Source organism: Trifolium pratense, linkage group LG4 (assembly GCF_020283565.1).
Source record: "Trifolium pratense cultivar HEN17-A07 linkage group LG4, ARS_RC_1.1, whole genome shotgun sequence".
NCBI lineage: Eukaryota > Viridiplantae > Streptophyta > Magnoliopsida > Fabales > Fabaceae > Trifolium > Trifolium pratense.
In genome coordinates, this window is record NC_060062.1 from 3,810,277 (window position 1) to 3,825,272 (window position 14,996).

The following is a 14,996-nucleotide window of genomic DNA, read 5'->3' on the forward strand; positions in this document are numbered from 1 at the left end:
GTTATAAAACAGTTATACCAACATGAAATATAAAATATAAGGCTTCAAAATTAAGTAGATAGACACACAAACACCACCGTAAGCAAAATATAGAGAAGTATGACTCGATAAAAAACTTGAATTGAAAAACTGCCAGTTTGAATCGAACAAATGTCGAGCCAAAAAATTCCAGTGATAATTCACCAGATATCATAAATATAATGTAATATATGTTTCCTAATTATTATTTCCTCCAAGCTCAAAGATTCCAGCGGTACCCATCATAGCTTTAATGAAGCTCCAGACTTCCTGAAATTATTATGTTGAGTTCAAAAGCCTTCTCATGGTTCTGCAGATGCGACGCAGCAAAACCATTTTTTCTGCAATAATTCAAAAAGATGGACAAATCAATACACAAAGGGAACAAAGCAGTCGATTTCAAAATTTATCACGACATTTCAAGCATTGAATATATGCTTTCCTGGTACAAAATCGGTCCAAACTCTAAAGTCTGAATAGCTAAATCCCACATATAAACTCTGATATACCCTAAAGTTTAAGTTGTAAATAGAGCGTACATGAATTGTTTTATATCTAAAAATTCTCAATATCCAATTCAAAATTTCATTCAGAAGTTAGTAATATGATCAACACAGTTCACCAAGACAATTACTGGATAATAGCCACAAAGGCCTTATCAAATCCCCGAACAAGTGCAACGGATGACTGTCCTGGACAGAACAAGGAAAGATCAACAACGTTATCAGTTGTCCGGCATGAACCAGTGCAGGAGCAATGGATTATATGACAAGATACTGATAATATGATCAAGTACTTTGTCTTTCATATCATGACATCAAGTAAGGGTTACCATATAAAGGAGTAAAGGTCAAACACAATTACATAAGTTCTTGATAAAGGTATGCATAAAAGTCTGAATGATTGATTGGATGGCGTATACGGTATTTTGTGTACAATTGTGAAAGTGGCCGGAAAATTGAAGTTATGGTGGCAGGACAAATGGGCAAAGCACTCCAAGCGGTCAGGCTAGAGGTGGGGAACTTGATTGTGTTGGAGGTTGGGATGTCGGTTGGCTGAAACATGGTCAAAGTGAATTTCAAAAAAAATTGGGAGATGTTATCCGAAATAAGAGAAGAGTGTTGGGGCATGGTGTTGCGGTAATGTCACACAACGCAGTAGACATGCATACGAGTACATCACAAATATAGCACTTGCAGTGCCGTGTACCTAGCAGAATGACCGGCTATATACAACACTTACATTTAGAAGGACAAAAAGCTGCTACTTTTCTTTATAGTAGAGATACATAAAATTGATACTGTTCCCTTAATTCTTCAAAAGTTGATGAGAGAACATCCCTTATAGATGGGTAATTAGGTTTATATGAAAGGCATGTTCACTGGTTGGTCAACACACAACTTTTCTCATCGTCTTACAGAACGAGCATTTCAACCACATACAATAGTGAACAATCAACTGTCTCTACCCTCTAGTAACCAAAACAGTGAAACCTCCACGGGCTGTGGATGTGGATCTAGAATAAGAATGATGATGAGAAAAGGCAAGAATATTGATCAATAGCAAATACAAACATGTATGCCTACATATATTCATAGTAGTTAATCCCGGATCGCGGAGCGGCCAGCCCCAAAATTGGGATAGCGGCATCCCGGAGTGCGGGATGGCCGGGATGCCGCTATTTTTTTATTTATTTATAAATTACATAAATAATACTATAAACATATAATTAATGTAAAATTAAACAAACATCTCAAAATCCATAAAACATTCATAAATTAAAAATTCAAAACACAAATCTCAAGTCTACAACACCTTCTTCGTCATAAAGTAACTAAAAATTACCAACAAAAGTCAAGCAAAATATATATGCAAAAGTCAAGTCTCCAATACTTAGATTAATAAAGTAACTAAAAATTAAAACTCAAGTTCATCATCAAAGTTTGGATCGTGAGAGCGAGAGAAGAGAGTACGATACGCGTGAGAGAATGAATGAATTGCGGCTAGGGTTTAGTCAGGAGTAACAATTTTAAAGGTAAAAAACCAATTTTACCCTTACTAAAATGAGTGAGATTTCAAAAATGCCCTTTAAAACCCATGAAAACAAAATCTCAGTCCTAACCCGGGATGGCAACCCGGGATCCGCTCCGGTCCACTGGGAACCTGCTGGGATCGCGCCAAGAAGCTTAGTTGTGCCGCTCCATCCCATCCCGTCCCGGCAAAGCTCCGCTCCGCGCCGCTCCGCGCCGCTCCACCGAGATCCCACTGGGATCGCCCGAGATTGACTACCATGATATATTCACAACAAAATCAATGGTTATCTATTAGCTTAAAGGGAAATTGAGTAATTAGGCTTGGTTAGAATAGGTAGTTAGTTAGAGGAGATGCGATTTGAAAAATAGAAAACATTAGTAGAAAGGTTCCGTTATGAAAATTTATGAAGTTTGTTGAAGGGGAAAACCCTTGGATGAGAAATCACTCTCCTATTCTCAACCATTTCAATAAAACCCTTTCTCCTTGAACAATTTGTGACATTATCATTTATCACACTAGGCCGGGATCCAATCCATGGGCAAATCAATGCCATTAAGATCTATCAACAGCCAAAATTTAGGGATCTATATATTACGAGTCTCAACCCAAATACCGAATCATACATCACAAAAAGACATTGAATGTAAGGGAAAGATATACGAATATACTGTTGAGTCTCACATCGACTATGAATGGGAAAATGTTGGATATACAAGAGAGCTAACCCATGAACCTAATGCCTAAAGGTTTACAACCTATGAATCACAAACACAGATACAAATACCGACACGTCGACACCGATAATAATTTGAAAAAAATAACATAATTCAATGTAATTATAAGTGTCATATCGATATCGACCAACGCCTGTGTGACATCGGGACATGTCTAATCCAAGAATTGTCGGTGCATCATAGTTTAAAACTACTTAAAAATGAAGTATATTAAATTATATATGTTTAATTATCTCAAGATAGATATATAAGGGAAATTGGAGAATAAATAATTAAGAAAGAACATACAGAATGTTGAGGGGGTTTGCCAAGAACAACTTCATTCTTGTATTTGTTTTTATGATTATCCTTTGGTGGTGAATCAATCTTAGCACCTGTCTTCTTCTCATTCCTAGCTTTGTTGAATATAACTGTATATCCCTCAGCTGATGCTGGGTCATTCACATCCCATTCACCAAACTTTGGCAATGGTATACCCTTCTCCTGTTAATGAAATTCATATTCAAAATAAATCATTAATATTATTACATTTACATCTAATATAAGATATATTGAAACAAATCCTCAACAAATATAAGTCGTTGGCAAAAACTACCGACTTGTAACAAAAAAAGGCGCTGCCAAAAATCAAATTTCTTATAGTGATATCCAAATCAATGTTTAGAAACATATATTAAAATCATGAATCATGATGTAATGGAATATAATTGCAAGAAATGGAAACATACCGCCATAGTTGGTGATGGTGATGGTGATGAACAGGAGGAGAAGAGAAGAGCAGGAGGAGGAGAAGAAGAAGGAGGATGATGATTTGTGATTCTGTCTGTCTGTTGTCTGTCTGTCTGGCTGGCTGGCCAAAACTGTATGAGATCCTCCGTTTTTCAAGGAAGAGAAGAGTGGGCCCGACCTATTATGCCAATCACATCTTTGGTGGGCCCTATAGTTTGTCAAATTCTACTACACTATTTTCTGTCATGCAACCAAACACGACCTCGATGTTATTCCGAGTTGTATTCACAATATTATTATCAATAAAATGTCTTGAGTTTGCTTGTGTAAGAGAAAAAAATCAAACACGACCTCCATGAAACTTATTGTGTCGCCAATAATATCATTTTTTTTTGTCAAATAACCTATTGGCAGTGGCGGAACCAGAAAAAATAATTTGGGGGGGCCATTTTTTTTTAATATACAAATTAAATACGAAAATAATATTATATATAAAAATATATAGTGTAAAAATATATGTTGGTCAAATTTGTCTTCAAATAAGATTTTTTTTTAAGCAAATAAGATGTGATGTTCATATTTATATACATTTTATTTTTTTTGGTTTACAATGCTTAGGATCGAACCCATAAACTATTTATATAGGTTGGTTCAGTTAATTTTACTCAATATTATAAATTCAATTAGGTATGCGTTATTTTTGGACGAACAAAATCAAAGTTCATTATTATAAAATTAAACTATATAACTTAAAAATAATACTCTACGTGTATAAACTAATAGAATATAAACTAATATTTGCACTAATACTTTGAACTAATATATATGTTGAGTTTCTTATAGTTATTAAAAATAAACTCTAAACAAATATTTACATTAATATTTGTACAAATACGTGTATAAAATTTCTTAAAATCATCAATAATATATTTGAATTAATATTACACCTATAAAAAAATTATCTTTTTGGGGTGGGGGAGGGCCGTGGCCACCCTCAGCCCCACCCTAGTACCGCCACTGCCTATTGGTAAGACTCATACATTTAAGTGCGGAGAAACGTAGAATCTGATATTTGAATCTGACGCAGTACGGAAGCGCTAGGTTAGCAAAACGCTAAACCTAATGGATAAAGACAAGCCGCAAACACAAACTTGTCAAAATAGGGTTTCGGAGTCCACCGAAAGTTGAGATAAAACTCGAATAATTTTATTGAATCAAAAAACTGCCTTCAAGGCTACAATAATTTAGCTTAAATAGGAGTGAAAAATAAAATTAACAAATCTCCTAAAAGATTGTAAAAATAAAAATAACAAACCTAGCTAAATAAAAATTACAAATCTACCTAAAATATAAAAATAACTAACCTAGGTGAAATATAAAAATAAGGAATCAACCTAAAATATAATAAAACTAAATCTAACTAAAATAATAAAATACAGAAGAAATCCTCCTACATCAGACTCCTCTACCTCAAAAGAACTCGACCCCGAGTTCTCGTCTTGATAAAGAGCTTCCTTTGCAGGTTGACTCCTCCAATGAACAAGAGACCACCCTCCTGGATCCCATTGAATTAAGTGAGAGGACCTGTCTCGTGTCAACACATCCAAATAACCACCGGGGTTCCATTGCTCAAAGATAGAACACATAATTTGAAATTTATCACAAAAGGGTATTTGACCCAACTCAGTTAACAGGTTTGAGCTAGTGCCTAAACCATAAGATTTAAGGTAAAACCCGAATTGAACCCGATCTATAAGCAAATCCTTGAGTTCAATGTGACGGCTGTGATGCGGCGGTTTTGCTGAGATGGAAGTCATCCTAGTGTCCGGAGGTTCTAGTGGCGGTGAGGTTGTTGCCGGATTTCGCACAAATACATCTGGCTTAGACGGAGCCGCCACAGGTAGGTCGACATCAAGTTGTGGATCGCCAGACTTGCACAAGACAATTTTTTTTATCCTAGTTGGATTCTCTTCACCTCCCTTTTCGGACACAACTTCCTCATCCTCAGAACTCGAGTCATTAGTAGATGGGTTGTTGCGGTTGTTGTCGCCGTTTCTGTTGTTGTTATTGTTTCTATTGCTGTTGTAGTTTCGGTTGTTGTTGGATAACGTTGTCACCTGTGTTGTCAGAGCTGTGATGGCCGCGGTTAAAGCCGTCATGGCACCGTAAAACTCTGCTTTCGTCACCGGTTGATCTCCCATCTGATCACGTTAGAACAAGAACAGGAGAAACCTGCTCTGATACCAACTGACGCAGTATGGAAGCGCTAGGTTAGCAAAACGCTAAACCTAATGGATAAAGACAAGCCGCAAACACAAACTTGTCAAAATAGGGTTTCGGAGTCCACCGAAAGTTGAGATAAAACTCGAATAATTTTATTGAATCAAAAAACTGCCTTCAAGGCTACAATAATTTAGCTTAAATAGGAGTGAAAAATAAAATTAACAAATCTCCTAAAAGATTGTAAAAATAAAAATAACAAACCTAGCTAAATAAAAATTACAAATCTACCTAAAATATAAAAATAACTAACCTAGGTGAAATATAAAAATAAGGAATCAACCTAAAATATAATAAAACTAAATCTAACTAAAATAATAAAATACAGAAGAAATCCTCCTACATCAGAATCTCAGTCACTTCAAAAATATCTCTGATAATTACGATTTAAATAATATCGTGTTATTTAAACATCATAATATTGACGATCAATCTGAATAGAGTTGTGTTATTCAATTGAATTTAAAGTTTTGGATAAAATTAGTTGTTGAATTATAGTAGTAGATAATCTATATTTTTGATCATTTTTATTAAAGTAAGATGATAAAGATAAAATTGAAAGGAAAAAATGATAATTTTTTTTTGTCAAGGATTTTTATTATTAAAGTTCATAAGACAATGTCATTTACTAAACAAGTTTTTTTTTTTTAATCATGAGTAAAAAAGCTATAAGCTCAAAAATATATTTTGCCAACCATACCCTAACTCATCCATTTTGTGATAGATTAGTGAAACTCATTTTTTATGTGATAGATAAGTGAACTTAATTAACTTTTCATTTGTATTTATCTCTTTCATAAGTGAACAATATAGCTGAAGTATAGACGGTAGGTATGTGGAGCAAATTCGGGTTCATATTACACTCTTCTTTTCTTTTGTCAAGCACACTCTTTTGTTTTTATGATTAGAACTAAAATTGCATTACTCTCTTTTTTATTTATATGTTAAATTTTTTTATTTTTTTTTAAAGTTGGATTAAATCATCATAGGCATATTTATATGTTAAAATAAAATGTACAAACTCTTATTCTCTATTATGTAGTTTTATAAAAAAAAAATTAAAAAAAAATCTCTATTATGTAGTTCATATCAGAAAAAAATTATGATTTCTTTCACTAAAAGGTAATTGAATTACATTTTTATGTTAAAATCAACATTTTTATTTTTTGATAAACATTTTTTTTATATATAAAGTCAACGATTATCACCAAATTTATCAAGAATTTTTAGTAAAATTTACACATAATAACTCAAATGTAAAATCACATAGTACTATAATAAATCAAGTCACTCGTTGCGAGCAAGATGGCTAAATTTTTTAGGCATCTCCCATATTTTGATTACTTTTTCCAACCCCTGCAATTCTAATGTGGGCAACAACCCTTTTTGTTTCATAGGTGTGTCCGACACCAAATGTGGTAACTCTAAGTACCTCTTATTAGAATTACACAATTTAGGATTTTAGCGGCAACAACCGGGTTTATTACGGGAGAGCTTATGATGTTCATATCGATCTATTATGCTCCTTTTCATTTGGCATTGAGGAACTCCCATATTTTGATTAGAATCAATCTATGTTGATTTTATATTACTACTATCCAATTAGGCAGCAGCGTAATGACAATGTTGATAAATGAATCTGTTTGCTCTATTAAACTTAATTCAAAACCTAAGTGAGCAAAATTAAATTCACAAGTTGAAAGGCAATAATGTGATTATACTTTCAATTCGCTAAAGCAGCATACAAATGAATAAAATGAAATTAATGAATCTTAATTGGACTCTTAATACAACAGCCAAATTGGACCACAAATCAAAGACTCAACAATTACTGCGATACATAGAAAAAATTGAGACACATACTAAAGATTATAGTACAAATATATATATGCAATTTGCTATGAGTTGAACTCAAACATTGGAAGCAAAGTTTGGTTTGGAATGAGGCTGAGGAGGTGAAGGGAAGGTATTTGCAATTGGAGCGCCTGGTGGCGGAGTTGGCATACCATAAACTTGAGGGTTGGTGAATACTTCACGTCTTCCTCTAGCTCTTCCAAAGAAGTAACAACCAAAACCAAGAATTAAACAAAAGAATATAAAAGGAAGAGAAATCACCACTACCATTCCCATCTTAATTTTCTTCTTCTTGCCTTTTCTTTTTCTAAGCTTACTTATCTTATTTGAATTAAACAAAAGAATATGTTTGTTTTCTTAGAAAATTAAGAGAGGGAGAGAATATTTATATAGTGGAAGCCAAGTTTCTAGATTCTGTCTAGAAAGAAAGATTTGTGTTGTAATAATGGCCTAACGTTCAAGTTTTTAACGGTCACTTTTTATGTCCCACAATAGTGTTTTTTTGGACATATCTGTGTCCCACAAGAACTGTACTTCTAAAATGTTCCTCTGCTTTTAATGTGACTTTTGTTTTACGTATGTTTGGTCAGAAATTTATTCATTTTTTAACCATCCATGTGCAGTCTCACAAATTAGCTGGCTATTTCACAAATTTCCTTTATTAACTTAGCTGCCAGTCCATAAAAAACTCAGCTGCCAGTCTTGCATTGCAGATATCCCCCAAAAATTTTCATCATCAAACACTTTGGTGGCCAAACTCACTTAATATTTCATGCAACTATCAACTGAATTACACTTACAAACATTTCCACCAAAGCTTTTATTATATGTTGAGATGAGCTCTGTAAGCACAACGGTTGGGCAAGTGGTGATGAACACATACTTAATTTGTAATGACTAAAGAAATTATATTAGAATGCTTAGTTTATTCCCCTTACTACGTGTTACTTATGATTAGTATATTATTTTGTTGAATGTATTTAAACCAGAGCAATAATAAGTGGTAACAATATCAATCACAGCTTGCTTATTTTCATTATTTATTTTGGATCATTTCAGTTTTAAACACAATATTCTTGCAAAGCACACTGATATGTGTAATCTTGTGTCCGAATAAGAGGTTTGAAGAATTATTCATCCCACAACAATGTACACCAGCAACTTATTACAGAGAAATGAAAATTTAAATGTCTACTTTGCTACTAAGATCTGAGACTTAAATCTAAGAGCTATATCGCCAAATGTTTCCACTCTTTCCTTTTGTCCTTGTAAAAAATTTGAAATTTGCACGCACACTTGCATCAATATTTGAACATTGCACAAACGCTGGCTCTAAAACAACAACAACAACCGAATATGAATTACTTTCACAGGAGCTCCACTACAAGGGCAGATGCACCACCTCCTCCATTGCAAACACCACCAACACCGTATTTTCCATTTTTCTGCCTCAGTACCTGTAATGCAGTGACTTTTAGACTAATTGAATCGAAAGGAACATTCAATATTATGGATGACATCATACATGAACAATCACAATCAAAGTTACTTAAATATAACATAATGACCATGTAAAATTTCATATGATCATATGTGTACCAAATCATCAAAATTTGCTCTTTTCACTTTCACAACAAACTCCTCTCACTTGATTATCAAAATCATCATTTTTTAAAATGAAATTATAGCATAATATAATAAAATAACTCAATTACTGTTATTTTAAATTATGGACACTCGAATAACTAAGCATAATAAGTTTTATTTTTTGAAAAAACACAATGAGTTTATATGATTAAACAAAGAATTTAAGAGCAAACCAGTAGCAGTAGCACCGCCATTTCTTCTTCAAACACTATATTTGGAGTAACAGTCTATCGATGTGATAATATATATTGTGAAATAGTCAAAGTTATAAACTGAACATACCCCTAAAAGTGTCACCAGGATACGGGCACCACTGCAACCAAGAGGATGACCCAATGATACAGCTCCACCATGTACATTAACTTTTTCCTGCAAAATAATAGGAGTAATTGAGTAAAGGAATAAACTTTGTCCTGCAAAATAATACTCATTTTGAGTAAAAGGAAAAAACAGAAGTTTAGAGCCGAATATGGACTAGACAAATTTTATACTTTCCACGGCACAAAAAGGGGCAGGGCCCCTACAACAGAATGCAAGAAGGGATAAAACTCACCGAATTTAGTGCAAGAAGTTTCTGATTTGCAAGAGCCACAACCTACAGACAGAAATCAAAGAATTAGAACTCATGCTTATAAAAAAAATAATAATTAGAACTCATGTTGCCATAAATTGACAATCTACTACAATTAAAAGTTTGGCATGGAGTCCTACCGCAAAGGCTTCATTAATTTCATAAAAATCAATCTGTGAACTCTCCAACCTTGCATTGCCGATCGCTTTGGGGATGGCAAGGGCTGGAGCTGTCGTAAATAACTCTGGCTCCTGTACAGATCACATCATATGAGCATAAAGTCACTACCAACATATAAAACACTACAGGTAATGTGAAGGTGTAGTTTAATTTAAATGTTTTATGTACCTGAGCAGCATCAGCATATCCAGAGATTTTTGCAATGACTTGAAGCCCAAGCTTCAATGCCTTCTCTCCACTCACTAAAACTAATGCAGCAGCTCCATCACTGTCATCAAGAACATTATCATTTTCATTAAAAACCAGGGCTCATGTTAAATTAAACTTACAAGAAATCTATATCAGTTAATAGCGTTAAAGAACACAAACTGATGGAAACTCAAAATTTAGCTCTCTAACTGACTTCAAGTTTCAAACAGTAATTCCATTGCAGCTAAGGATTTAGGGGAAAAAATTGTCTGCATCATCGCATTCTATGCTAGTGCTTCTTGAAAGTGTTAGTAGTAGCTTTACATGTAGTCTTCCATTCCATTACTATAATTTTCAATATGTATATCTGAGTACTACATCAAACTGTGTGATTACTCACTCAAATTGATAAACTACTCATTGCCAATATTACAACAATTTTGTATCTGCTTCTTTTCCCAACTCATTCATTCACTCAACTCTCAATAATAAGTTAACATCGAACTACTCCGGTGAATCATGTTTTAGACCATGTATTTTATAACAAAAAAAATTAACAAGAGCATCCAAGTACAAAAAGTTAGGCAGAAAAAAGACATAGGAAAAAGTTGAGGCTGTTGAGAAAATTTAACAATATATATCAACCTTATGCTGGAAGCATTGCCGGCAGTAACAGAACCTCCAGTCTCCTTGAAGCTTGGTCGGAGTTTCCGTAACTTGGCAGCATCAAACTGGGATAGAAAAAGGAAAAAATATAAAAATGTGTTGGTATAAATTAAAAGGCAAGATTAAACAAAATTAATGATTATAATAAGTTACAAAATTAGGAAATAAAAGTACCATAGCTGTAAATTTTCTTTATATGGAGAAAAAAAAACTACGATCCTACTCTTGATTGATTGCTTACATTAGCAGGCATTGAGTTATTTATACATGAGACTCATGCAAGACCTATATTCTCATGCTGAGAAAACCTACATTCTTTTAACAAACTTTTAATACTTTGAAAACTTAGATTACTTAATATACATAAGGATTCTATAGATATGTATTTTGTAGGTCCGTCGTATGTACAGAAAAATGAGTATTGCCATGGTTCAAGTTATTTGGCTGATTACCTTTCCTAGGCCCTCGTCCTTGTCAACAATTGTTGATGGTCTTCCTCTTCCACCAGACACTTCAACCGGAGTGATTTCCCACTCAAAGTAACCATTTTCTTGGGCAGAAATTCCACGTTCAAAACTCTGAACTGCATAATTGTCCTGTACAAAAACATACATCAGCAAAAGTATAATAGAATGACTGAGCCAAAACCTATCTGAACAGAAATCAATCCTAAAATACCTGGTCTTCTCTTGATATTGAATGGTTCTCTGCACAGAGTTCAGCGCACACTCCCATACCAACATCCTTATAGACATCCCACAAACCATCTTTCAACATCCCATCAACTAGTGAATCATGTCCAAGACGGGATCCTTTCCTGAACTTTTAGCGTTGAATCAGTTTATTTCAACAAAAGAACTAATCTTAAAAAAACTGTAAAATAAATGTCAATATCGACCTTGCTTCCGCCAGGTATTTAGGTACACTAGACATGTTTTCCATACCACCAGCCACAACAACATCATTTATGCCCAATTGAATACTCTGCGCAGCGAGCATTGTAGCTGCAGTTGACCAGAAAATATTTATTAACCTTGTTCTTACATTGAAAAAATAAAAAAATTAAAAGATACAAAAAGAATTCTTTGTTTATAATACATTACATACCTTTCATTCCTGATGCACAGACTTTGTTAACAGTAGTGCAGACTACTGATTGAGATAGTCCTGCTCCAAGAGCAGCTTGTCTGGCAGGAGCTTGCCCCAAATTAGCACTAAGGACATTCCCAAAGAATACTTCTTGCACAAGTGATGGATCAACATTAGCCCTTTTAAGAGCGGCTACATATCAACAAAAAAGAGATAAGCATATCTTCAATAAGCTTCAAATACAATGCAATAAGAAGTGACACAGGTTAACATAATTACCTTCAATAGCTATAGATCCTAGCTTGGTAGCAGGTACAGATGAAAGAGAACCAAGAAACCCACCCATTGGTGTACGCGCAACACCAACAATGCAAACATCTGTACAAAACAAACTGATAAGATCGACTAATATACATAATAACAATTTTCAAGTAAAAGATACTAATATACATAATAACCCTGATGGATTACATGAACAAATATACATAATAACCTAAAGTTTGAATGAATCAGATAAATGCTATGCAAGGACAACAAAATTTCAATATATCTAATATAAAGCCAAAAAGTTTGAATAAAGACCTAGAGGCTTTATAGTGTCTGAAGATGCTGCTGATGCTGTTGGAGCCATTGATAGATGAGAATTGAATCTGTAATTGAAAACATAATAAATTGAATTAACAAGCTAAGACATAAACAATTAAGAACTAAATTCATATATGGACGAGTTGATTCGACGAGTTACTAAACACACAATTAGAAGTGTAATAATATACTTATTATTAAACCTCTTTGTCTAAATTTTATTTTTCCCAAAACCTGTTTGGTTAATAGCAGTTGGAGGTATCAGGTTCACTCCGGACGAAAGAGGAAAAAAAAATAATCTAACAAAGTAACAACTAACATTTCAATTATTCGGAATTGAAATATGAGAGAAATGAGAAAGTTGATAATAATAATAATAAAGATCTAGCATAAAATGTTAATAATATTATGATAATGAAGCTAAAGAAAAGACAGATCTAAGAAGAGAAAGAAGAAGAAAGGGGTTACCGTAAGGTTTGTTGTGGTTGAAAGAAGAAAACGAAGGAGGGAAGAGAGTGAAGAGTGAAGATGAATGAATGAATGTTTGTTTATATAGTGCCATGTGGGACACGCCACGAGATACACGCACATTTCTTCGACGGAACCAATGAAATCAAAAACTATTATTCACTTCACGCCCACAAACTAAGAACTCAACAACGGATCAGTAATGGATTAGCTGATTTTAGTGAGGGAAAGGCACCATCACTTTTGTTGAATATAGTCTGTCAGATGAATCTGATGCTGCAAAACATGGCATGTTTTATAGTACCAGATTCATCAAACGGACCACATTCATCCAAAGTCACCGTGACTTTCCCGCAATAAAGTCAGCTAATTCTGATCCAGAACCCAACTACTATTCTTTGTTTTCTTTTTCTATTTCACAGTAAACTCTCAATTCCAATTTATTTACTAGCATTCTGTCCCAAAAAAAACAAAAACTATTTACTAGCATGTTATTAATTTTTTGGTAATCCTGTTCTAGACTGGACCTAAGACCAAATAACTGAGGAGGTTTATTTCGCCAACCGTCAAGTAAGGTCCAACTTGTGGAGCAGCACAAGTCCCGTGATTCAAGTCAATGAACGATGAATTGCGCGTATCGTAACGTATGACATCAGAATGATGAGTATTTAGACCATGTATTAGTATCTAATAGGTACCTGGAGCAAAACAAAAATGAGTGTCTAACTCGTTCTACAATAAGTATTGGTACTTATATTGTTTTTATATGGTTCCCATTTATAATGATCTAGAGTTATTTGTATAATCCATTTAGAACTTTTTAAGAGATGTTAGATTTGAGGGATTTAGTACTTATTATGTAATACTATTAAAAAACTATAAATGAGTGATCTGTACATGTGAGGTCCAGTTAAGTACTAAAAAATGAGTATATTCAAAATTAAGCCACTTAATAACATTAACGTGCTCATTAAGGGTCTTGGTACAACGCTAGAGGATATATATACTCATCTCACGCATAGGAGTCAGGTACATTCTATTTCATTCTTAAAATCTTACTTCACTTCTTACTAACTTGAGCGTCGGAACACCTACAGGTACAAAATTTCATCCCATTCACCGAAACGGGAGAGGAGCACTACCAGACGCGGTCGATCATGATCCTAATAAGATCAAACCCTTTTCAAAATATAGAGATCTTAGTAATTTGGAATTCCATGTTTAGAGCATGTGAGCTCTTAATAATGATCATTTTAATTTGAATTCAAACTCAAAATTTTTCAAATAATTTAATGTTTTTTAATTGAGTTCTCAATAAATGTCTTAATCGTCAGTCTTTTGGCTAAGACAAATGTCTTATAATTGAAAGTTGAACGTAATTTAACCTTACAAAATCGGCTAGTACGATGAGAATTGCCTCTACTTTATAGGTATATATTCAAGTCATCTCACAACTGATGTGAAACTTCTTAACAAAATATTGATTACGAGCTATTTTTTATTGGTGTGTTGACTAGTTGGACCATCTCATAAGAGAATAGTCATTTTTTATTTTATGAAGGTTTTTGCCACTGTCTATTTTATTAATGGTTTGCTCATCATTTGGATTGTCTATTTAAATTTTAGTCATTTTTATTGACCTTGCCTGATTAGAACAGTCGTGATATATGTCTCTTTCGTATAGTGGTGAATTTTGTACCATACTTCAACGCTCGAGTCAATATTTGTCTAGAGTGAGAAATTTTAGAAAGTAAGAATAGAATACACGATTCTTCTGTACGGGAAAGGTATATATAATCTTAAGCGCAGAGCCAAAGCCAAAGCCATGAATAGGGCGGATCTCGCAACCTTGACGTTAATTGTTGAAATAACGGTTGAAAAACGTACCATGATTAATAATAAATGTCAAACATTCCGACATCGACCGTTAATGAAGTGTCATCTTCTGAGGC

The 14,996-nt window shown here is 33.8% G+C and overlaps 3 protein-coding genes across 3 annotated transcripts; all 3 read right to left on the reverse strand.

Annotated features, from left to right (window-relative positions):
• Nucleotides 1-92: 92 nt before the first annotated feature.
• Nucleotides 93-3,769, reverse strand: LOC123882471 (protein NOI4-like). Its single transcript, XM_045931329.1, has 3 exons — nucleotides 3,515-3,769; nucleotides 3,075-3,269; nucleotides 93-359 (listed from the first exon to the last, which is right to left on the reverse strand). The coding sequence occupies exons 1-3, from the start codon at nucleotides 3,518-3,520 to the stop codon at nucleotides 321-323; spliced, it is 240 nt and encodes a 79-aa protein (XP_045787285.1). The 5' UTR covers nucleotides 3,521-3,769; the 3' UTR covers nucleotides 93-320.
• A 3,714-nt stretch (nucleotides 3,770-7,483) lies between these two features.
• LOC123923603 lies at nucleotides 7,484-8,015 on the reverse strand. Its single transcript, XM_045976295.1, has one exon. The coding sequence runs from the start codon at nucleotides 7,923-7,925 to the stop codon at nucleotides 7,707-7,709; it is 219 nt and encodes a 72-aa protein (XP_045832251.1). The 5' UTR covers nucleotides 7,926-8,015; the 3' UTR covers nucleotides 7,484-7,706.
• Nucleotides 8,016-8,653: 638 nt separating this feature from the next.
• LOC123921710 (acetyl-CoA acetyltransferase, cytosolic 1) lies at nucleotides 8,654-13,216 on the reverse strand. The gene is made up of 13 exons (XM_045974362.1): nucleotides 13,045-13,216; nucleotides 12,574-12,641; nucleotides 12,271-12,369; nucleotides 12,010-12,183; nucleotides 11,801-11,906; nucleotides 11,581-11,719; nucleotides 11,355-11,498; nucleotides 10,882-10,967; nucleotides 10,216-10,315; nucleotides 10,008-10,118; nucleotides 9,850-9,891; nucleotides 9,579-9,665; nucleotides 8,654-9,106 (listed from the first exon to the last, which is right to left on the reverse strand). The coding sequence occupies exons 2-13, from the start codon at nucleotides 12,620-12,622 to the stop codon at nucleotides 9,017-9,019; spliced, it is 1,227 nt and encodes a 408-aa protein (XP_045830318.1). The 5' UTR covers nucleotides 12,623-12,641; nucleotides 13,045-13,216; the 3' UTR covers nucleotides 8,654-9,016.
• Between the last annotated feature and the right edge of the window lie 1,780 nt (nucleotides 13,217-14,996).

Excerpts from the sequence above, each read along its gene's own strand:
- LOC123882471 (XM_045931329.1), bottom strand. Across the intron at positions 360-3,074 it reads GCAAACCCCCTCAACATTCT|AAAAAATGGTTTTGCTGCGT; the intron begins GTATGTTCTTTC and ends GAATTATTGCAG.
- LOC123923603 (XM_045976295.1), bottom strand. The coding sequence starts at position 7,925 with ATGGGAATGGTAGTGGTGATTTCTCTTCCTTTTATATTCTTTTGTTTA.
- LOC123921710 (XM_045974362.1), bottom strand. The coding sequence starts at position 12,622 with ATGGCTCCAACAGCATCAGCAGCATCTTCAGACACTATAAAGCCTCTA. Across the intron at positions 10,119-10,215 it reads GATATGCTGATGCTGCTCAG|GAGCCAGAGTTATTTACGAC; the intron begins GTACATAAAACA and ends TGATCTGTACAG. Across the intron at positions 9,892-10,007 it reads AAATTAATGAAGCCTTTGCG|GTTGTGGCTCTTGCAAATCA; the intron begins GTAGGACTCCAT and ends TTCTGTCTGTAG.